Genomic DNA, 23815 nt, shown 5'->3' on the forward strand with positions numbered 1-23815 from the left:
GGATAACCACGATGGTAGCTAGACGCTGGTCCGGCGGGAGGGAGCCCCGCGAGTGGGCCGCAAGGAACATCGCACGGAGGTGAGGTGCCAGTACATCCGGTCGCAGCTTATACAATTCGATAGGAAGGCCATTCGGGCCCATGGCCTTGCCCGAGGCGACCGAGCGTATGGCGAGGGCGATTTCATCCGAGGTGGGAGCGGCATCCAAAGAATCCCTGTCCTCCACTGAAAGCGAGGGCAGCGCGATGTCCCGCAGCAGGGCATGGGAGTCCTCCTCCGAGCAGGGAGAGACCGGAGAATATACCTCGCGGAAATAATCCGCGAAGCAAGAAACAATGCCTTCCGGCTCAGTAATTCGTACACCATCCATCCTCTCAATCAGCGGGACCACACGACTAGCTCTCTCCTTCTTATCCAACCACGCAATCAGTTTGCCAGCCTTATCACCCACATCATACAGTCGCCCCTGTTGCTCTCTGCTAAGGCCCCTGGCCGCCTCCGTGACGAGGGCCCTAAAGGCCGCCTGTTTAAGGTGTAGAACATGCAGCGCCGCGTCAGTCACCCCACTCCCCAGATCACCCTCCAATTCAGTAATTTCGGCCTCCACCCGGGTCACCTCCTCCTGTGCGCGTCTGCGGGCATGGGAGATAAAGGAGAGGGCCTCCCCTCTGAGAACTGTTTTAAAGGCTTCCCACAGGGAGATAGCCGACGGAACGGACCCCACATTCTCCTCAAAATACCGTTGCAATGATTTAATCAGGTCAGCACGAATAGTGGGGTCACGCAGGTACCAAGCATTGATTGGGGCTACCCTGCCCTCTCCCCTCGGGAAGACACCCAAGTGCAGCAGGAGCGGGGAATGATCTGAAATACCCCGCGCCAGATGGCGCACCTCTCCCACCCTCCCAGCATAGGTCGCAGGGACAAGGACATAATCAAGCCGCGAGAGGCTACCATGGGCACCCGAATGGAAGGTGTACTGCAGCTGGGTGGGATGCTTTAAATGCCAGCAGTCCACCAATCCCAGTGTGTCCAAAAGGCCCGCTAACCACGCCTGTGCCCGGGGGAGGTCCCTAGGGGGATGACGATCCATAGTCCCAGAAGCCACCGCATTGAAATCCCCCCCCAACCACCAGAAGCCCCCCCGGGAGGTCAAGAAGGAGGCGTCCCAGATCTGCAAAGGTGGTGGACTGTAGCCCCGGTGGGACGTACACAGAGACAAAGACAACTACCTTGCCCTCCATCCTCCCCCACCAAGACAGTGTAGCGTCCCTCTCATCATGGCGCACCTCGTCTATTTCTAGCGGGAGCGAGGTCTTGATCATGATGCCCACCCCCCGCGAGCCTGATGTGAAGCCCGAGTGGGCCACCAAGCGAAAGCCACGGCGATTCATGGCACAAAAGGAGTTACCAATAAGGTGTGTCTCCTGCAGAAAGACCACATCAGGCGAAATCCGTTTCAAATACTGCAGGACCACACCCCGCTTGATCCTATCACCCAGTCCGTTAACATTCCAGGACAACAAAGTCAAATCCCTACCCCCCATCACATAACGAAGCCATCATTTGTCCCCCCCAGAGCATCTCAAAAACAACAATACAATAACGGGTTTGCCTTGCGGTAGAAACAAACCACACCCCACCCCAACCCACCCAACCCAACAGAACTCCCCCCACCCTGCACCCCTGCATGAGCCCAAACAGCCCCCCCAAAGTGCAGTGTGCCTGTCGCCCCATAGATAAGAAAACTAACTAGTCCCCCAGAGGAGGAGGGAGATCCCCCAAGAGACCCCACACGACCTCCACAGGAGGGGAACTTACCCTAACAGTCAATAGTGACAACAACGCAGTCCAGAGCAAGGCCTACCATTAGTCCCTCAGTCCTGATCCGGCGGGCCCTCCCCACCAACCGCACCCCCCCCACCCCCCCGGTCCCGATCTCCGGGCAAAGTGTCTAGCCAGTCCCCGGCCACCTCGGGTCGATCAAAAAAGTGCGTGTGGCCATCCACCTCCACTCTCAGCTTAGCTGGAAAAAGCATCGCATATTTGAGATTCAGGTCCCTTAGGCGACGTTTAACACCGAGAAAGCTCAGTCTCTGCTTTTGGACTGCCGGAGTGAAGTCAGGATAGAAATTGATGTCCATATTGTCAAGTTTGACCGGCCCTTGTAGCCTGGAAGTCTGTAGGATAGCGTCTCTGTCCCGAAAATTGAAGATCCGGGCGATGAGAGGCCTCGGAGGGGCTCCAACCTTAGGCCTACCCCCGGGGACCCTGTGGGCACGCTCCACCGCAAAGAATTTACTCAGCCCCCGAGGCTGGAGATGGGTGAGAACCAGGTCCTCAACAAATAGATCCGCCGCCTCCGCCTCGCGTCCCTCCGGCACCCCGATAATGCGGACGTTGTTCCTCCGGGCCCGACTCTCGGAATCCTCCAGCCGACGATTCATCAGGGCGCTCGCCTGGCCAAGCCTGCGCACCTCCTGTTGGAGGGCCGCCACGTCCGTTGTGAGGCCCGTGGTAGAGTGGGCCAAAGAGTCGACCCGGTCGTTGGTTTTAGACAAATCAGCCCTCACGAGGCCCACGTCCACGAGGACCGAGTCAATCTTCTGCGCCAGAGTGTCGAAGCGCTGGTCCACCGAGGCCTTCATCTCGGCGATGGCACCCATGACGTCTCGGAGGGTCAGGTCCGTGGGCAGAGCGGAAGCATCAGTCGGGCCCGTAGGGGACCTACGCGGCGCCTCTGGGGATCCCTTCTGGAGGGTGTAGCGGTCCATACTGTTGGATTGCTGGGCCGCGCCACGGCGGGTCGATTTTATCTTAGCCCGATCGCCATCTTGTTTTGTGGACATGGTTTCAATCCCCAAGACGAGTCAATCTCCTCAAGAAAGGGGGGGCCGACAATCCAGTTCAAGGGGTCCAGGGGGGAGCGACCACCGCTCCGCAGGACGGACCGCAGCTGGCGGACCGGCAGGGCACCCCAGCGAGACCACACCACCGCACACCGCCCCGCAACCCAACCTCGCCTGGCAGCAAGGAGGGCGCAAAAGCGGAAGTGAAAGTGCGGGGTACGCGAGTCACCCAGCCTTGCCCGCCGCTGTTGTTCACTTTGTGTCCGGGTCGCCCCACAATTCCAGTACGGGGGGCCGGTGTGGAGAAGGCCGCAAACCTCAATCGATGCTCCTGCCGGTGTCCGAGGTCCGATTTAAAAAACGGAAAACTGGCGTCACCTCTGCTCGGGCTCACAAATACAGTCCCCTCATCTGGGACAGGATTCTGTCAGGATTTATGCAGGAGGTCGCGGAGGTCCTCGGGAGCCTCGCACCTACGCGGCCATCTTGGTTGCGCGCTAGGCTCCTCCCTCCAAAATGCCATTTTCAATAGTCCACGACAAAATTCTCTCTAACAAGACCCTGCCAATCACCTTCTGGCCAGCATCAATGAGGCTGATTGGACGGTAGTTGGCAGGATCTTCCCTAGAGCCCTTTTTAAAAATTGGGATCACCTCTGCCCCTTTCCATGATTCGGGGACAGGGGATCCTCTAAGGAGGGCATTAAGTAAGAGAGTAAAATACCTAGGCCAATTTTGAGGGTCTGCTAGAAACAGATCACCTGGCAAACCGTCCGGCCCTGGTGCCTTTCCTGGGACTATTTTATTAATGGCAAGCAAAACTTCGGGTTCCTCAAAAGGGGAAAATGGTTGTACAGGAGAAAATAATGATGAAGGATCAGCATGAACACCTGTATTGTGAGAAACTACCCCAGAGTAAAGCTTTTAAAAATGTTCGAACCACGCATGGTCCGTAATATGGTTAGGAATAATATCAGGATCCTGATCTTTAAACTTCCTGAATAGCTTCCAAAAGGTGTTCCCATCTTTAGCCAAGCTGGCGGCCTTTAGGTCTAACCAGAAGGCTTCTTCCCAATTACGTTTGGCTTCTAAAAGTGCCTTTTTATACTCCTTCCTGGCATTTTTCACCAGAAGACAATCCTGTTCCTTAACAGCAGCCATCAAAGTGCTCTTTTTGCTCCTACACTCAGAGTTATACCACATCCCTGGCACCTTAAGGGGCTTATGTTTAGGGGGACGGGACGGTAACGAGAAGAAAGAACCCATCGTCTCTACTGTTTCAACGTAAATGCTGTCAATATTGGGAGGCCCTTCCATGACACTACATGCTGCCTGTAATTCTACTATTTTAGCCAGCAAGGATACTTTAATGGCATTCAGTTTTTGGTCGTTACAAACAATTTTCGGCCATTTCAAGTGCCTCTTGCAATTAGAAGGAACAACTTCCTTAGTAAGCATGGTTCGACCTGTGGCATGATTATGGGGGATAGGAGACCAGGGGTTTGTCATAGACAGACACAGGGAATTGTGATCACTATCAATGGATGGGACTATAATCAAGTCCACGGTATATTGCCACAATCTTCGATCGACTAAAATATAGTCGATACGAGAGGGGCAAATTGCTCTGTTAAAAGTATTTGCGCCAAAAGAGTCAGACGGCAATCTACCGTTTGCAGCTCTAAGACCAAATTCGAGTGAGAGAGCATTCAATTGGATGGCCAACTGGGACCACTTCTTGATTGGCAGCATGGACAGTGACGGAATACCCCACCTAGCATCATCAGCCTCTATGTCGAGCAGGTCCTCGGCAGCTAGAGGTTCGAATGTGCAGTTCATATCTCCTGCCACCAGAATGAAAGATTCCGGAGGGCAGGAGGTGATTTCCTCACTCAAGGCTGTAACAATTATCGACTTTGCTCCGCCCTTCGTACCTCTTACATAAACATTAAAAGCTCAACGGTAGGGCCACCTTTAACCCCATTAAGTGTTAGCCGCATTAAGTCTAATGATGTACACAGATGATGTTTTACCCTACTGTTAAGATTGATGCTCATCCAAATTATGAGGCCCCCTGACGGTCTCCCACGTCCACTGGAGGTAGCTGGTAAGAAAAAACAACTGAAACCTGATTTATGCAATGGCTCTAGGCTTCTTGGAAGATACATATGTCTTGAGTATCAATAAAGCTATTCCAGTCTGGTAACGAAAGCTTATTGCGTAAACCCGCAATGTTCCACGAAATTATCTTAAGACTGGTAATAGAAACTATGGAAACAACATCAGCGGGAGTGGACATTTCGCAAGATGTAGAATCACTTAATTCACCAAGATTATTACCGATGGAGCTAAGGGGAGATATAATTTTATTTGAAAATTGAACGGGTAAATCAACAAGGTTATGATTAGACTTGTTAACAAAAGATAACTGTGGTTCTATAGGGATGGGCGACCCAGAAGTTTGTCAATCATTAGAGTCAAGGTTAGATTGGCCCTCTCTCAACATTTCTGACATGTGACTTCTCGTTGCTAGGGGTTCTGCACAAGGGTAGCGCCTAAATTGAATAGAAAAGGTACCTGGAGAAAAAGTTCTAAACTCCAGTGCCAAAAGTCCCTCAGCCACAAAGTGGCTGGCCAGGGTAAGTTCAATAAAATCAGATAGATTATCTTCAGATCTATGCCTTTGTGGCCTGACAATATCGCTCCTAATTAAGGATCGGCACCCCCTAACATGGCAAACCCAGTGTGTAACTTTATTTATCAAAGAGCCCTCATCTTCTCTCCCCACTAGAACAGGGACACGAACCATAAAAACAGTGGGCTGCCTAGCAACACTAGGGGGAGACACTTTGGGGAAGGATGGAAGAGGGTATCGGTCAGAAATTTTAGGCGGTCTGGAGATATTCGCTAGACTAGGGATTGAACATGGTTTCTTGATCATAGTGGGAGGACAAGATCTAGCATTAGAAATCTGCCTTGTGTCTTTTATATCATGGATAGATGTAGCAAGGGGCGGGGACTGTTCACTAGTAGAATTTATAGGTAGATGGTAAGGATGTGCTAGTGGTGACAAGGTAGAAGGCCCACCCAAATTATGACGCGCAGAATTCAAATTGGGTTTTTTAACAATGAGCAACAGTTCTTGAATTATCAACTTGAGTTCACCTATTTCTTCCCTAAGGGAGGTAAATAATAGTTTGTATCACATTGAGTGTTTCCCTTCCATCGATAATAGGGAGCTTCCCCACCTCCCCCCTAGAGGCAGAAATTTGTGGTTCTAGGTTGCTAGCTAGATCAGTCTCGTCAGGTGCAACAAGGGATTCAGACAAAGGAGCATAACGATTGGTGCAAACTAAAATATGAGGTTCGAGGGGTACAGAGTTGCTACCTTTGTTGCCAAGGGGAGGGGACACCAAACATCTCATTTTCAAGTGAGGCGTCCTCTCTAGATGACAGATTACGAGAAGGCTTTTTGTTAAACATAGGTGGGATAGTCACAGAACGAGGCGTACAGTTATTCACTGGCGAGGATATGTTTGAAATATTGGGAACAGGAGGTTTGGCAGTATCAAGGATCAGTTCGCACTCGTCAACCAATGTTTCAATGCGATCCATTGTAGAGATGGGCAGTACCTTCTTGGCAGTTCTTTTTGCCTTTTTCCTTTTAGCTGCCCCACCAACAGTGTTCGTAGTCCCACCAGTGGTATCTGCCAGTTTCCTTTTACCCATATTGGGCAAATGGGCGGAGGGAGACTATCAGAACTCGTAGATAATAAACAGTGATTTCCACAAGGCTTGGTAGGAACTAGGTCTCAAAATGAAAAGATCAATCCACACTTATAGTAGTACAGTACCTTTAACTGGGCCATCAGTCGCTGTACAACAGAAGCAAATACTCTTGTTTCGGACTCCTCAGAGAGTGGGCCCAGCCCTGCCTCTGCCTGCCCCCGACGGCCACAGACGGCCTGCCCTTTGCCCGGGCTTAGCCCGGCGCCCTCCCGCGCGCGTCCCGCGTGGCGGGAGCCGGGGCTTGTAGATATTGCCCGTGGCCTCCGTGGGCGTGGTGTCGTCACCTGGCGCTGCCCCTCGTGCTCCTGGGGCTTGTGGTCTGCTCCTGCTCTGCCCCCGGTCTGCTGTGCTGCGTCTCCCGCGAAGCGGGAGGCGCGAGGTCCAGATGAAGGTCCCGGTAAGGTGGGGGCGTGGCGTCGTCAGCTGGCGCTGCCCCTCGTGCTCCTGGGGCTTGTGGTCCGCTCCTGCTCTGCCCCCGGTCTGCTGCGCTGCGTCTCCCGCGAAGCGGGAGGCGCGAGGTCCAGATGAAGGTCCCGGTAAGGTGGGGGCGTGGCGTCGTCAGCTGGCGCTGCCCCTCGTGCTCCTGGGGCTTGTGGTCCGCTCCTGCTCTGCCCCCGGTCTGCTGCGCTGCGTCACCCGCGAAGCGGGAGGCGCGAGGTCCAGATGAAGGTCCCGGTAAGGTGGGGGCGTGGCGTCGTCAGCTGGCGCTGCCCCTCGTGCTCCTGGGGCTTGTGGTCTGCTCCTGCTCTGCCCCCGGTCTGCTGCGCTGCGTCTTCCCATCCAGTCAATACTCCCGATGAGCATTCCTCCAGTGGAAGGTGCTGTTTTTCCATGATCTCTCTGAAAAGGACTGCCCTACGTGTAAATCCCTGCATCAATCTGGTATAAAAATCAACCGCAACCACCCTTGTCAAGTAACAGTTGAGCCTGTGGCCTCTACTGAACTTGGGTTGGGTTTAATGTATTCACTTGCACCTAAAGGCTCTAAATATTTTACACTGTTGCAACAAAAATTATATTCATCCTTTCAAAGTTTAATGCCAAACTCGCCCAAAATGTGCACACTTGGCCTATGACTTATTCATGCAATTGCCTATCTTTGTCACAGACCAAAATGGAATTGAAATGCAACCACACAATCGGCAATCTTAAACAATTTCTTAACAGATGTTGTAACACTGATGCCGCTATGGCGCGGTTGATGGCATGCAGCAAAATAGGAAGCTCACATTGGGGGTAATCAAGGCAGTTATATCAAGGGAAGTAGGTTTTATTTTAATTCGGTGATAAGCTGAACGCATATCAAGTTTCATAAAGACTAGGGCACCAGTTCATTCATTCAATGTGATGCCAACGTTGATTGTCCACTCAAATGGCTTCACCATTAAGGTAAATACAAAGCTGCAGTTTCACACATTCTTTTGGCAGCAACAAGTGATAAAAACATTCGAAGAAAAAGCAAGAGACTATTATTTCTTGAGTATTGAAAATATGTTTGCACACACTGGGGGAAATAGGATACTTAACAGGACTGTAATTTACTTTTCCTTTAATGGCATGAGGTAAATGTTTATTCTTGCCTGAAGTGCTGGAGAAAACGTCATTGTACTTGTTAAGTAGTTTAACGCTCTCTTCATAAACAACTTGTCCTAAGTGGTTTGTATAAGTGACTCGCAACACATCATGGGTGCTTTATCATAGCACTTTTGGCATCTAATATGGCCATAACTTGCTAGCATGTATTGCATTTAATGTCAATGTCTGCAATACCCGGCCTGCTATTCGCGCTACAGCGATGACCATCTGCACCAATCTACCTGCTCTTTACAGCCTCCTCCAGACATCGTGCTCTACTTTAGAAGGTAACTTTTTCAGCAGGACTAACCTGGTCCATGTATCCGACTCTCGCTCCATCGCAGTCGACCTGAACTTATGACCTTCCCTCAGTCAAGCTACCAGAGGGTTGAGCAGGAGGTTAATTTGGTGAGTTTTAGTGGTTTACCCCTAGAAGGAATGTGGCTGTTGCTTGAGAAGATCTCACACCACCCTCAACCAGCAACCCAATGTGTCACACTGTTTGTCTAAAGGTTTTAATGATTACCCTAATACGAACTCCCTGATGAGGATCACGAGTGGGAAGAAACGAGTTGGCAGGGCTGATACATTGATTGCATCAAGAGAATAGGTGAACTGATCAATGAAGGCAATTTTGTATACGGAGTGAATTGGGCTGGAATTCCTGCACTGAACCCCGGTGCAAAAACTGGAATGCCTTCATAATATATTTATTTGTGGATTTTGAATTACAAGGAATGGTTTTTGGAATACTGAAAAAGGACACAGCTATAATATATATTACCCAGTGGGAGTTGCCATTGGGTAGTTAAAGTTAGGATTGTGTTTCTACAGGAAATGTCTTTTTTGTCTTCCACTAAACTTCCACAAAAAAGCGCTTTTATTTTTTTACTGGTTTGCACATGGAAGGTTTCGGGGTGACCCTTCACACGGGGCAGAGAAAAAAAGGGGGTCCTAAAACACCTTTTCCCCATTCAGCTTTCCATAGGAACGTTAGACACTGGAACAGCCCAAACCACAGAACTGATTTACACCAAATTTGTCAGAAACATAGTAATTGTATTTATATAGCGTGCTCTAAGCCGGACGAGGCATCAAAGCGCTTTTTGACGAGTAGCACACTACTCCGGAACCCAACAAGGATTAGTGGCGAGTTAGTATAGATAAATATGAAATTTCGTTCAGTGGTGGACATGCGAGTATGTTATTTGGGTTGAAAGCGATTGTTGGAGGGATAGAAAAGGGAGAGGTTTGAATTCATATAGCACTTGGTACCTCTGATGAAACATCAAAGCTCTTTTCTAGCAGTAGCAGCCTACTACGGAACACAAACTGGATTAGTGATGAATTAGTATAGGGAAATATTAAATTAATTTGAGCGGTGGACATGGGAGTCTGTTGGATGGAAAAGTAGTGGAGGGATAGAAGAGGGAAGGGTCTAGAAAGTGTTTATTAGGAGATCATAGCAACAGGAGCAGGTTTGGGATCAGTTGGGGGGTACATTCAGAGGGAAGGGTTTAGAAAGACTTGTTTGGGAGATCTGCATAGTAGGTTTGAGATGATGCAAGGGAGGGGTAGAGTAGGGAAGAGTCTATAACAACTTATTTTGGAGATCATAGTAGTCAGAAAGCGGAGATAGAGGATATATTGAAAGAGGTATAGAGGCAGATATAGGGTAGTGCATTGGAGATGCTGAATTAGATGCAAAGTAAGAACTACAAAGATACTTAAGTGCATGGAAGGGATGTATAAGTGAGGTGATATATCTTCTACATTTAAGTTGTAGTAGATAAACCCAGACTGTACTTTAAGCTAATGTATTGGTTTTTATTTATATATACATACATACATACTGCGAAGGAAATGAGTCGTTGCAAGGTACAGAAACATATCTGCAGCTTGCCCTAAAGAATCAAACCCAAGATAGCAATATGAAGGGGAACCTCCACAAATTTTGTAGGGTCTCGCCGTGTGTTAGGGTCCTTGCATAACGAATTCTGTATGGTTGACTACTTTCAAAGGGAGGAGGATACCATCTCTCAGATTGTAACAACAGCAAACCACGCCCTTCTGCAACAAAATCAAGCAGTAGCAGAAAAGGTCTTCCCAGTCGTCAGAAAAGCAGGCAAAGCTGCCACAAATGCTAAGCCAGGTAGCTGTTCTGGAGAGGACAGTGCAGCAGTAAAGGGTGGGGCTCAATTAGTCCTCCAGCCAAGGGGTCAAGGCTTGGGTCAACTGCCTCCAAATATGGACAGTTTAGAACTCCAATACGAATAGTAAATGGTGTAAGACGGTAATGCCCCTCCCGAAGGACTTTCCAAGGTATCCCAATTGGTCAATGAAGGCAGAGAGAACCGCTTGGCGGATACGAAGATTGAATTCTTATTATTAAATATCTTGGCTGAAATTCAAGAGGTCAAAGCTTGTGAAAACTACCTAGCTCAAAGCCTTGAATTTGAAAAGAATAATTAGACGTTTGGGGCACAGCTGGATGCAAGGATAACTTGCATATTGGATCTTTAAGACAGCCAAAAGAATGTATAAAAACAATTCCATCCTTCAAAAGGAAACAATTGGAGAACCAAGAAAATCACTCAAGGAGTTCCAACCTTAGATTTGTTGGCAAACCACAAAGGAAGGAAGGGAAATCTGAGGCTGCTACTGAATATACGGATGATCTGATTCGCACTCATCGTTTTAGGGCCAATACGAAAACTTGACCATAACTCATGCACATCAAACACTGCCTCTAGAGTGTCCAGTTAGGTCCCATCCTCGTACGTGCTGGTGAATTTTGAAGACTACAGGATGCGTGAGGAAGTGCTGAATAGTGCTATAAAAGAAAGAGGTATAAAAATCAGAGACTGGTTCGAATTGTAGGTTTTCCCTGATATGTCATACGAGACCGCCAAGCGACGAAATGCTACCTTTATTCCAAGCTTCCGATGGACAAGCAAGGATTTTACAAACAGATAGATTGAGAACTTTGTTTAATCGAGAATTGAAGATGTTCAATGATATTCTGACTGCTCAGAACTACCTGCATGAAATTCACACTATGATATATTGATGGGTTTTGCACTATTTTTGTTGAAAGTATGAGATTTCTTCTTTCTAGGGTTTCTGAGTTTTTTCTCCTAAATGCTTTACTTGAAGCAGCCTGAAGGAAATAAATCTATGTGTAGGCCTGGTATCTGTAGGCTAAAGGAGGGTGGGCAGTCTGGGCCATTTAGGGTCCCTTTCAAGGTGCAAGCATTGTTTTGCAGGTAGGGAGGGCAGACATCATGACTGGGCTACGTGGTTGTGACAGAGAGGTTTTGGTTTCAAAATTATGGCTGGGTGTAGGGTTGGATGTAGTAGCTGAAGGTGTGGTAGGAAAGGTGGTAGTGGATGGGCAAAGTTTTTTGTGATGGGGCCAGGGATGTGGGAGGGGGCGCTTCGATAGTTCCCAAGTAAGGCGTGCATCTATGAGGTTAAAAATTGTTCCTTGCAGGGATGGGCTAAGCCAAACCAATCAAGCAGCTAGAATGGATTGTGGGGGATTGCTTATGTTTTAAGTTTCAGAAAGTGAATATGTCTAGTGTGGCACATGGCTTGAACTGCAGGTTCTTTTAGTAAATGTAAATTGGGGTAAATAACCCACAAAAGCGCCAGACAATTAACTGGCTCACTGATCAGAAGGCAACTATTGTCCTCCTATTGACACAAATTTAAAAAAAGCCAAAATACCAATAGTTAATTGGTCTCCTTTTCAACCAATAGGTCATTCTCCTGCCTTTGTTAGAGGTGTTGCGGTTCTCGCCAGTAGGAAGTTTGAGGGTTGGGTAGTGCAGGTAGTATCTGACCGGTCTGGATGATGGCCAGTGGTTAAAATTAACCGAGAGAGGTATTCAGTAGTCTTTTCTATGGTTCAACCCAAGACGATCCTCAGCCACTATATGATCTATCGCTCCAGCTACTGAACAATCCCAAGAATATAATAATTGGTGGGGATTTTAACTTTTTTTTATTTTTTAAAACAGATGTAGTTGTAAGTAGGTGGGCTGTCCCAAAATGCAAACCTGAGGTTGCAAGGGCAATGCAGAGGATTAAGGGTGAGATCCCTGGCAGGCAGCCAACTCGACACACAGGCGGTACACTTTCTTCTCTTCCCATCATTGCTCTGCAGGATAGATTACTTTCTTAAGTCTAAAGATACCCTGATCATCACCTCTTCAATCATCTCTAACTCTTAATCAGATCATGCTGCTATAAGCATAGATATGTCCTTCTCTGAAATTGGCTCCGCTAAAAAACTGGTCTTTAAGCAGCATTATTAGAAGAAAGGTCTTTTATCGAACAAATTAAGGCACAGGCTATTTTGAGGATAAAGAAACACTTTTCTTACACTGAAAATATCTTGGATGCATTTAAATTGACCATGCCGGGGGAAAGAGATTTTTGCTGATCAAGCCAATTTCAATAAGTTAAGGAACATGAAATTTAGGGAGTTGACCAAGGATTTGTATCTGACAGAGTTGAAATTCTCGAGTAGTTAGCCCTCGCGATTTTAAGAAGTGAGAAATTGTGATGTGCAAGTTGCAGCATTTGCTGCTGGACAACATCTCAAATATCAAAACATTTGGGCAACAACTGTATGCGGAATGAGAAGGCTGTTGGCCTGAAGGATCATAACACTGCAAGCTAAAAATGTCACATATAAAATTCGGGACCCATCAGCGGGCACTCTGCTGGGTAAGGCCTCTCAAATTGAGAAACTATTTCAACAGCACTTTGTAAGTATTTACAAAGCAGGTCAACAGCCGAGTATGAATGATATGCGTTTCTCGGACAGAATTTGCCTTCCAAAGTTGACAAATGAGCATCACAGAATCTCATCCTCGTTACAACACTATCAGAAACAAAGGGTGCTGTCAAAGCTCTGCCTAGAGGGAAGACTGCAGGAGTGGCATCAGATGCTACTTTTGGAAATAAAAGATTTTCTGTTAGCCTTGTTTAACAATACATTAATGGGGAGCCCTGCTCCCTCCTCTTTTCGTAATAGCAATATTCGAGCAGTCATCTGCCACAATAGCTCCAAATGATAAGGTTCTGGACCCCTCTCAGGTTACATGGAGTACAAGGCAGGGATGCCCCCTATCACCATCTTATTTACTCTGTTTACTGAACCCTTGCCTTGTTTCTTACGTCTGAACAGTTAGGCTAAAGCTGCAGTACCCGGAACATCAAAACAAATATAGGAGGGTGATTTGGTGTTATATTTGGTACCCGAGAGGAGGGCGTTTCAAGATTTGCTCAATATCTTTAATACATTTCCAATGCTTTACGGGTATCGGGTAAATATTTGCACAGTAGAGATTCTCCTCTTCAATACGGATGCAACCATTTTACCTCAATCCCTGCAGATTATACATCAATGAAAGCCAGTTAGGTATCTGGGAATAAGAGGAACCGAGAGATCTGAAGATCTATATGAATTAAATTACCCTAACTTGACTGTTAAGATTCAAACTATGATGGATAGGTGGGGTAGAGTGCCGATCTCTATAATTTAAAAAGTCGCGCTAGGTAAAATGCATATTCTGCCTTATTGTTATACTTTTTTCTTTTACTTTTGTCCCTTGGCTATTGTACAATACGTTTTTTCAGTGACTAAATGTATTGTCTAGAGCTTTTATCTGGAATACGAGTAATCCAGGAAGAAGTATGAAAAAGTTGATGTTGAACACTCAACAAGGTGGACTAGCCCTTCCCGACTGGATATTGCATTACTTTATGGCTCATTTAACAAATATTAAAAAGGTATGGTGTCTTAGGGAATTATTATGATTTTGGCAATGGAAGTACCGGACCACCCCGCTCCTGCACTGCCAAACCCATTTTTTAACTGCCCGCCAGATTAGGAGTTGTCACCTGTCTTGCGAGCTGTGTTTTTGCCATTCTCACGCTGGTGGCTATGAAATAGGCAACACAATGGGAATGTCAAAATCAGTACCTGCACGGCATGGACTGCTACAGTCTATAATGCCATGCAGGTACTACTGTGCAACACAAGGGGGGCACATGAAGTGCACCCCTGTGTGCATCCACATGGTATGAGGCACCAGGAGGCCCCCTTTGTTTCCTCACCACCCCACTTTTCCTGGCAGTTGCACAGTCATAAGTGTGGTGGTGAGGAAACTCGTAATATGCTTGGCTGGCCCATATTGCAGCTTCAAGACTACTGCGTCACCACCAGACTTGTAATAAGGCCCTTTGTTAATTCTAAGACTTTTGCTAGTTCTTATTTCATTTTTATGTTTAACTGCGCTTTTTTTTTTGCCCAGATCCTATTTTTACCCAAGTAAAGATTCAAAAAAGATATTGTATTCTTTTGTCTTTTAAAACTAAACAGGAACAACTATTTCAATGGCTACGGTTTCCAAATATCCATGCATAACCCCTTATTAAAATGTGTGCCCTGAAGAACTGGCAGAAGCTGCCATTAGATTGGAGAAGTGCAACCTTGGAAAAGTTGGGGATTGGTAGATAAAATAAGCTCTGAACCCTCTGTAAGTAGTTTAGCACTGTCTCCCCACACATTGGGCTCAAAATAAGTTGGCATATCTACAAATTACATCCATGTTGAAAGCATACCAGCCACTGCATATTGAGCCAACCAGGGAATTATTTTGAGTACTATTTTAACCTACTTGGGAGTGGGGGGGGGGGGGGTGGGAAGAGGATAGAAAACAGAGACAATGGGTAAATTGCTTCTATTCTGAAGGGACCCATTTTAAGGACCTGTTACAAGCCATACTAAGTGAATGGATACAAGAAAATAAGATTAATTTAAGCCCAGAACAGTGTTTGGAAGTTTCATTTCTTGGTTTTAAGGTTCTAAGTGGTTCTAATTTTTGGCAGATGCAACCTTACACTCGATGGATGATTTATTATACCCGTGTTATTACATAAATGGAATGTAAATCTGCCAGGGCTGTAAGTGGGCCGGGTCTCACCGGGTCTAAGCACCTGCATTTTTTTTAGGGGGCCTCAAAACGGGTCTCTATCGGGCTCTGTTTTGTGCCCTGGTACAGGCGGTCCGTTTTTTTTCCGGACTGCAGTGACAGCAGGCACATCATGTGTGTGTGGTGAGGGTTATAGGGGAAGGGAAATCCTTTAAAGAGAGTCATTTTCTCTCTGGATTTCCCTTCTCTTTTTGAAAGTTAGGAGCAACAACATTGTCCTGGTGTCACCAGGGCTTTAAGTGGACGTTTTTTCAATATTATATACAAGCCATAGTTGCTGCTTATTCATCTTATGCAACTAGCAACCATTGACAAAGCCAATAGTCCTGACTTGTAGATATGATGTGACTTGTATCATATCTGGACGCAATGACAGGAACAGCAAAATACAAGTCGACGGCACACTGTGCTAAACACAGATTTTTAGCTTATATGTTTTAAACCACACCCTTAGTTACATTGACCAAGGCCCTTTGAGAGACCCCTCCAATCTTTTCATCCCACTTAAAGCCCGGACCAGAGCAATGTCCTAGGTTCTCTGAATTAGGCAGCTGGGAATACAATAGGGTGAAAGCATTTTGGGAGGGGGTTTTGAGATGCAAGTTGGCTCTCTTAGTAAGGTATACTCAGCAGACTTAAACGCAAACTTATTGGGTTGTTTTGATCATTTGAGAATTAGACCAGCTTCAGCATGCAGCTGGTAGTTCATAGCAATGTCGGTGGCACGATCAAAATTAACAACAGATACTCTAAAGAGTATTTGTATTCAAAATGAGGAGGAGAGGGAAGACGTTTCATTAAAATTTGGAAGAATGCAGATCTATTAATTAAAAATTGAAATGGAAGTGTAATGAATTAAAAAAAGATTCCAGATATTAGGAACGGATCTGGGGACAACTCTGCTGCACACTCCTTAAAACACTGCACTTTCACTCTATCAAATTACTTTATATGCACCTTACATTGTATTACTATGTATTTGTCGAGTGAATTAATTTATAGCATTGTATTTTTTTTAATGAATTTGAAAGCATAAAGTACATCTTTGTATGTTAATATTTATTTTTATATTGGCAAGAGACTGTAGCAGTTCTTGCACTTTTGAACTATACGATAGCCCTTTAGATAATACTTTTATGAATTGAATGTTGGAATAAGCTCCTTGACTCCCCAAGTCTTAAGTTGTTTGAGACGTACTAAGTTTTATGATGCAGGAAACCATAATATATATACATATTTTTCTTTTAAGGTCCTGTGGCTATCATCCCGCTGCGCACAGCAGAAGGCAGCGCGGGTTTGGCTGCCGGTGTGGGGGGGGGGGGGTGGACGCCGGGCACGGACTAAGGATGTGTGCTCTGTTAGATTAGGTGCCTCCAGGTGGGTTGGTTGCACCCTGTTGCTGCCTCTGGGTGGGTTGGCTTTATGCATGGTAACAAAATATTACTTTGCATTTAAAAAAAAAAAAGAAAAAAAAAAAAAAAAAAGAATCACTGAAATGGTTAAAGTAATGTTATAGTTAGCTGAGATCTTCAGTGACAATGTAATGTTTTAAACATGCAAAAACACTGAAATTCACCAGTTATGCTTAGATCTGGTCACTATAACTCATGCCCCAAGGTAACTGTAACTCGCACCCTTCCCATGCACTGCTAATTACGCCACATATTACATCACTCATGACATCATTAATAATATCACTGCAACATTTCTATTGAAATTATGGATGAAAAAACTGTGCATGACTGGGATACGTTTTAAAAAATTACGTCGTCACCGAAATTCTCACCTAACTATAACATTACTTTATCCATTTATTTTTCAGTGAATACATATAAAACACACACTGCACTTTTCATAAGTGAGGGGGGAGGGTCTACCGCAGTTGAACCTTGAGAGGGTTAAACTCGATATTTGATTTTGTTGGAAGTACAACCACCGGCGTAGCTAAGGGGGGGGGGGGGGGCAGTCCACCCTAGGCGGCACTGTTTTGAGGCCCAAATAAATTTTAAAGGCCGCCGCAACGGGCCAGTGCCGCGCGGCCGCCGTTTGAAGTACAAGCACTGCTTGGAAAAAAAGCAACAAATTGCTGCCTGCAGCGCACGCACCATGTTACCAGATTGGACTATTTGGGCGCGCGGTGGAACAAGCTCCAGCGCTTGCACCTCGTGATGTCTGAACAGCCCACTACTTCCGCTGCAGCCAGGGAGAGGGCGTGCAGGGGTTGGGATGGATTCCTGCACCCCTACCACCATTCCACGACGGTGGATGAATCAGCTATGGTGCCTGACACCCCTGGATAGGACCCGTTCACGATAATAAAGTGTACTTTAAAGGTAGGAGAGCAGAGTGGGTCTGAAGAGGCAGTGTTTAAAACCGGAGTGTAGTGCAGGCCCGGTTCTAGGGGGTGGGCCGGGTGGGCCAGGCGCACCCAAACTTGAGCCTTGGCCCTGGAAATGAATCTGCAACCGATGTGCAACAATAATAAAAAAAAATCAGATTACTGGTGATTTATGATCTTGCTGGAGAGCAATCATTTGTCTGTTGCTAGTTTTTAAATGCAGATAAACTGTATTTTATGTGGGTAGCTCGGTGGGTTACTGCCTTTGTCACAGAGATCCTTGTGTTACTTGCCGTTCAGAAGTTACAATCCTAAATTAGGACAGTGACCTCAGAACTGTCATCAAAGAGCTGCATACAAACTTCACCTTTGTTTGTGTTGTGATATAGTTAAAACTTCTCCAGTCTTTCGTTATTCTGATGTTGCTAAAAAGAGTTTGTTTGGGAAGTCATACATTTTTATAAGTAAAGCCAACCTCCAACCACTGGAGTACTCTTTAAATCCTGAGTTTGTGCTTCTCCAGACCAAAGCCTTGTAAAATATATTGCCCACCAGTATGGATGACATGTGACTCCTACACTTGTAATCTTCATTGGCCTATGTGACATTCCCCGTAGACTGATTTATTGTCTCTGTGTAATGTGTGCATTATGTAAAGTACTGTGACACCCTACACTGATATGAGGAGCGCAATACAACAAATGGAATGCATATGAGAAAGGGGCAACGGAGAGATGAGGGGCACTGGTTACAGGTGGCAGTGAGGGAATCCGAGGAGGTGGTCATGGGGTGGGGGGGAACTACGTAGAGATGAGGGGTGCTAGTGGAGGGTAGCAGTGAGGGAAGCTGAGGAGGAGGTCATAGGGTGGGAGTGGAGCTAACGAGAGATGAGGGGCACTAGTGGAGGGTGGCAGTGAGGGAAGCTGAGGAGGAGGTCCTGGAGTGGGGGTGGAGCCACAGAGAGATGAGTGGTACTAGTAGAGGGTGACAGTGAGGGAAACCGAGGAGGAGGTCATGGGGTGGGGGGAACTACGGAGAGATGAGGGGTGCTACTGGAGGGTGGCAGTGAGGGAAGCTGAGGAGGAGGTCATAGGGTGGGAGTGGAGCTAACGAGAGATGAGGGGCACTAGTGGAGGGTGGCAGTGAGGGAAGCTGAGGAGGAGGTCCTGGAGTGGGGGTGGAGCTACAGAGAGATGAGTGGTACTAGTAGAGGGTGACAGTGAGGGAAACAGAGGAGGAGGTCATGGGTTAGGGGGGGGCTATGGAGCGATGAGGGGCACTGGTGGAGGGTGACAGTGATGGAGTCTGAGGCGGAGGTCTTGAGGGGGAGAGGCTACGGAGAGATGAAGGGCACTGTTAGAGGGTGGTAGTAAAGGTATCTACAGAGAAAGAGGTAATTGTTGGGACCCCAAAAAAGACTTTTGCACCAGCACTAAAGCCAACCCTGTCATGGCCTTTCTGTTTTCGTATATTTAATTAACAGTCGGGTGATTAGGAAAACTGTGAAGCATACTATAAAGTGGATGCTAATTACATTTACTACTATATTCAATGCTTCAAGTTTGAAGGCTATTTTACTAATGTTTTTTACCAGGAATAATGAAAATGCAACTGGATGGTGGCTCATATGGGACTGGGACCAAAAGTCAGCTGTGAGATAAGATGCACTGAAGAGGGGTGGTAGAAAAGTGGATAATCAAGCCTGTAAGGGAGCACACTGCAGAGTCAGGGGTCAGGTGGAGGTAGTAATGAAGAGGGATTCTCCCTGAAGGCTCGCACGGAGGGAGCCTGAGTAGTGTCACTTGCCTGATACTCCCACCTTAGAAATCTCCCCTTCCCATCAAAGGGACATTACATGGAGAAAAAAAACACTTTTCGAGAGTGATAATATTGAGAAAGAGACTTGGAAAAGAGTGCGTTTTACTGGGCCTTGGTAGACTAAAAAGAGATAAAGGAGGGCTGGAAGCAGGCCTGGCTAGACATATAAGTGACAAATCGGGCCTGTAGTGGCCCACCCGAATGCACCTTTGGTGCACCCAAATAAAAGTTCCTGGAGCCGGGCCTGGTGTAGTGTGTGAGTTTTGGTGCTATAATGTGAGGGTAGAAGGAGTAATTTAAAGGTTGGATAGTTTAAATAAAGGATGGGTTAATATAAGGCAGAAGTAGTAGGAGTATGGAGTAGTTTGGGTGTTGAAGGGGTAATTGTATTTGTATGCATTTACTGATCTAGCACGTTCTAAATTCAGTACACTTGTGAGCAGATTTACCAAGATTCACACTAAACAACTATGTGCAATAGTCTCCCTTGCACAACCAAAATTAGCATTGCATTGTATTTACTGCGCATTGTGCCAATGATGGCATCAGCCACACACATGCAAATAACACTGTTATTTGTGACAAATATGATTTTTAATTTATGCAAAGACAGAGAAACAATACTTTGTATGAGTTTTGTGTTTTGAGTAAACCCTTGAATGCAATTCTTTCATGCAAACAGCCTCCTAAGGGTAAATTGGGCGCCCTGTGTAATTTTAGCAAATATCACACCTAATATGCTCTGAAATATTTTGGCATTTCCCATTGTCTGTTGTTTGTACGGGGCTACGCTAGTTTGCATGGCTTTAGGTTAGTTGATATGGCTTTGCTTAGACTTCTAGGCCTGTTGGTGTGGTTTCTACCCTATTACACCCACTTTGCAAGAATTCTAAGGGGGTTTGTGCTACGCGACTAGAATTAGATTACTCAACATTATGTTGTTACATATATATTATAATTCATGAAATAATAAAATGTAAGAGGAGAGAGGGTGGATTTCAATATCAGTAAATAAGACCAGTTCTAGAAATCCTTGGTATAGTGAAAGGGAAGGGGCATGGGGTATTGAGGCTGACATTGTGACATCGAAGATTTGCTCAGGTAAAATGGGTCATGCTGAGTGCGCAGGGTAAGTTGATACTGGGAGACTGAGTATAGGAGTAGTAGGTAGGAAGTGGGGACAGTTTGAAAGTTGGAAGTATTTAGAGGTCAGGAGGGATGTGACAAAATATAGGGTAGCTTCAGTGCTGGGGAGGAAGCTGGAAGGGAATAGTTTACAACTGGAGGTAGTTTCAGCATTTAAGGGGTAGTTTGAAGGTGGAGTTCGCATTAAGGTAGGGGTAGTTTGTTTGAAGGGGTGACTTTGTTCTAGAAGGTAGTAAGTGGAGATACTCTGACTGTAGGCAGAGTTCTTTGACAATAGGAAGTAGTTTGAGTTGAGGGGTAGTCTAAAAGTATGGGGTAGCGAGAAGATGGGGTAGTTTTGGTGTTGGAGAGGTTGTTTTGGTGCAGTTTGGGTGAAGGAGGTTAGGTTGAAAGAGGGGATCATTTGAGCATAGAAGTGCTAGATTGAAGGTAGAAGGGGACAGTGTGAGGGAAGATTAGGATATCTGATGGTTGGGAAAGTTTAAGGGGCAGTATCGGGTAAAAGTGCATTAGCCCTGGCTGTGTATTAGTGCCATTTAAAATTAGTTTTAGCCACACTGCAAAGCATCTGCACTGCTGTACAGCATGGCTACAAAGCATTGCCAAAGCAATAGCTCTCATAAGCAAGACCTTTTGGCTTTGCCAGTGCTTGTTTTTCATTACAGCGTCAGCTCAGCAAAGTAAGTCTGTGCTGAAGTGGACATTTACAGCTGAAAAGTGAATGTGGCAAGCAACACCTGTGTGTTCTTAGTAACACACAAAAAGAGCGCAGGGCGATATGAATGTGCAGAGACCTTGGCATTACTCACGTGCTAACGAGAGATGTTTGTGAGGGCAGGCACATACCGTGATATCAGGACTCACATTCAATTACTTTGCTTTCTAAACTTTCAGGAATATTGAAATGAGGCACCTTAGGTGCAATTCATTTTAATATTACACTGGGAAACTAAACTGTTATTAGTATACATTGCCACGGTTCCTTCTGCAGATTCCGTGGGTTGTCCCCTCCTAATATACCCTTTTCCCCCCACAAAAATATGGAAATATTTCTATAGATTTTTACATCTTTTTTGCGGGCATGGGGCTGTCTGTAGTGACAGGTGCAGGGTCAAGGCTGTCTCTACGATGGGCCACGGGTCAGATCCCCCTTCTGGCCTGGTAAAAACTGAATTTTTCACATTCTACTGCATTCTCTGGCCTGACACTCCAGCTTATTGAAATGCTTTCGGAGCACTGACAGTCTTTAAAAACTCACACTACTATACTGTAGTGACCGTAGGCGACACTGAGTTGGTGTTGAATGCTCTCTGTTTGGTGGGAGGGAGGAGGAGAATGGTTACACTGCTCTCTCCTGGGATGGGTGGAGTCAGGGTATGTAGTTCTTCTGCGGCTGGGGCAGTGGATGGCTCCAGTGCCCTCTCCTGGGAGGGGCAGGTGGGATGGTTTCTACTGAGCTCTCATGGGGGGCTTGGGTGGAGTGAGAAGGCTTCCACTGCAGGGCTGGTATGCCCCAACTGCAGAACTCAAGTTAGTCTAGTGATCAGGTGCATTGAACTCACCTGTAGTATCCTGAAGGTGCTGCCAGGGGAATCGTGGTCAAACCCAGTTTGGTGGACCGGTCTGCAGACATTGAGGTCACGGACGGGGTAGATAGGGGACAACGGTGGCACAAGCTGTGATGTTATGAGTGAGATGTCACAAACAGACTAGGTAGAACTGATGTAAGTTTTGGGTTTCCTTCTGCTTTTCCTACAGCAGCGTAGCTAGGTGGGGTCCTTTTTCAGGTGCTCGCCGTCCTTTTACCCCAGTACCCCCCCCCCCCCCCAGGGGGGCAGCAATCCGAAGGGTAGCCCCGGGCGCCACAAGCTCTAGCTACGCCTCTGAGTACAACTTGTTTAATGTGGTTCTGCCAGAACTGCTAAACTGTTTTTTAATGGGTGATTTTTGTTGGTCTTGATGTGTGAATGTGTTGGTTGTGTCCTATGGGTGTGTCACGCTGTGGCTAAGAGCTAATCTATCAGTGTGCTAGGAAGATGTGTAGGGTATTTTAAGTTACAGTTTTCTACTCCTGTACTCATCAATTAGCACTGCCAGGAGAGAATGTAGATTGGAGTGTTGTTTGAATTCTGTGGGGACAGTTGCTTATGTTGCCTTGTCCCTGCCGGTAGTGTTTGCAAGCATATAAATAAATCAATGGAAACACAACCTTATACAACTGAAAGCGTCTTCTTTCTTTCAGTTATCTATCTCTTTTTCCACTATTAATCAGAAAAAGGTTAGTAAACAATGAATGAATGAACCATGATCTGCCATTAGATTATCTAACTCTTTTTCACCCATTATCATTAAAAGGAGGTCGTGAGGAACAATTGTCAGAGAACGAGCATACCCAAAATACGGGCTACAATATTAATTTTGCTCCTATGGAAAATGCCCATCCGATGTGTTGGAGAGGTTACGTTGTATCCGATTTCAAAAGTACCAACGTGTTTAAAAAAAATACCTACCCACGTGAAAATATAGAGACCTTTAGTTTCGCATGACAAGTCGAAATGCCATTGAAATTAGCGGCAGGACGAAAAACGCTTCCCGGCAGGAAGAGCCCGCATGCTGCAGCAAAGAAGCCTCGTTTACAAGAGTTATAGTTACCGACAACCGGGTCATCACAAGCAAAGCCTCATTTAGGGCAGTCAGGTGTTTACTAGAGGCGAATCAAACAATTGCTAACTTGACAGTTGATCACTATACCGCCCACCCTTGAAACTACAACAACAATAACGATCACCACAAAAACGCCTTGACTCAAGACAAGTACTGTATATTCTCCACCCCTCTCACCTTTCAACGTGCTCACCAGCGGCTCCTTCCCTGACATGGTGTCACACGCGCACCTGCTGATCCCGCACAGCGAGAAATCCCAGGACACCAACTTACCCAGAGCACGTCTGCCACGCCCCCAACACAACACCACCACCACTTACACCTTCTGTCTCCGCCCCCACCGCACCTCCAGCAGTCCCACCCTCTAAAGACTGTTCCTCCTATTGCTCACGTGCCATCCGCGCCCCTCCCTACAGGTACGTCCCTTCTTAGGGTCATTACGTGACAATAAACATAGAAAAAGGAAACATTTTCGGATTCCATATTCCTCCACTACACCAGCGGTGGTGGCAGTGTTTTCCTTTCTCTCTTTCCATTAGCATTAATATCGACCACACCTCCTTAAACACCCATTCAACAAATAGTGTTTGTCTAACCGCCCAGAGACCTGTTAGTCTGATAAAATTGTGA

The 23815-nt window shown here is 46.3% G+C and overlaps 1 protein-coding gene across 2 annotated transcripts in view; it reads right to left on the minus strand.

The window, feature by feature from the left end:
* LOC146810068 (uncharacterized) overlaps positions 1-23615 on the minus strand; it is a 431592-nt gene extending 407977 nt beyond the window's left edge. The window contains exon 1 of one of the 2 annotated variants that reach the window (XM_085616978.1): positions 23363-23615. In XM_085616978.1, coding sequence (XP_085473104.1) covers positions 23363-23399 — 37 coding nt within the window. In that variant the 5' untranslated portion in view covers positions 23400-23615. The remainder of the gene's footprint in view (positions 1-23362) is intronic. The other variant, XM_085616980.1, reaches the window with a different exon arrangement.
* Between the last annotated feature and the right edge of the window lie 200 nt (positions 23616-23815).

Source organism: Triturus cristatus, chromosome 7, assembly GCF_964204655.1.
Source record: "Triturus cristatus chromosome 7, aTriCri1.1, whole genome shotgun sequence".
NCBI classification, from domain to species: domain Eukaryota; kingdom Metazoa; phylum Chordata; class Amphibia; order Caudata; family Salamandridae; genus Triturus; species Triturus cristatus.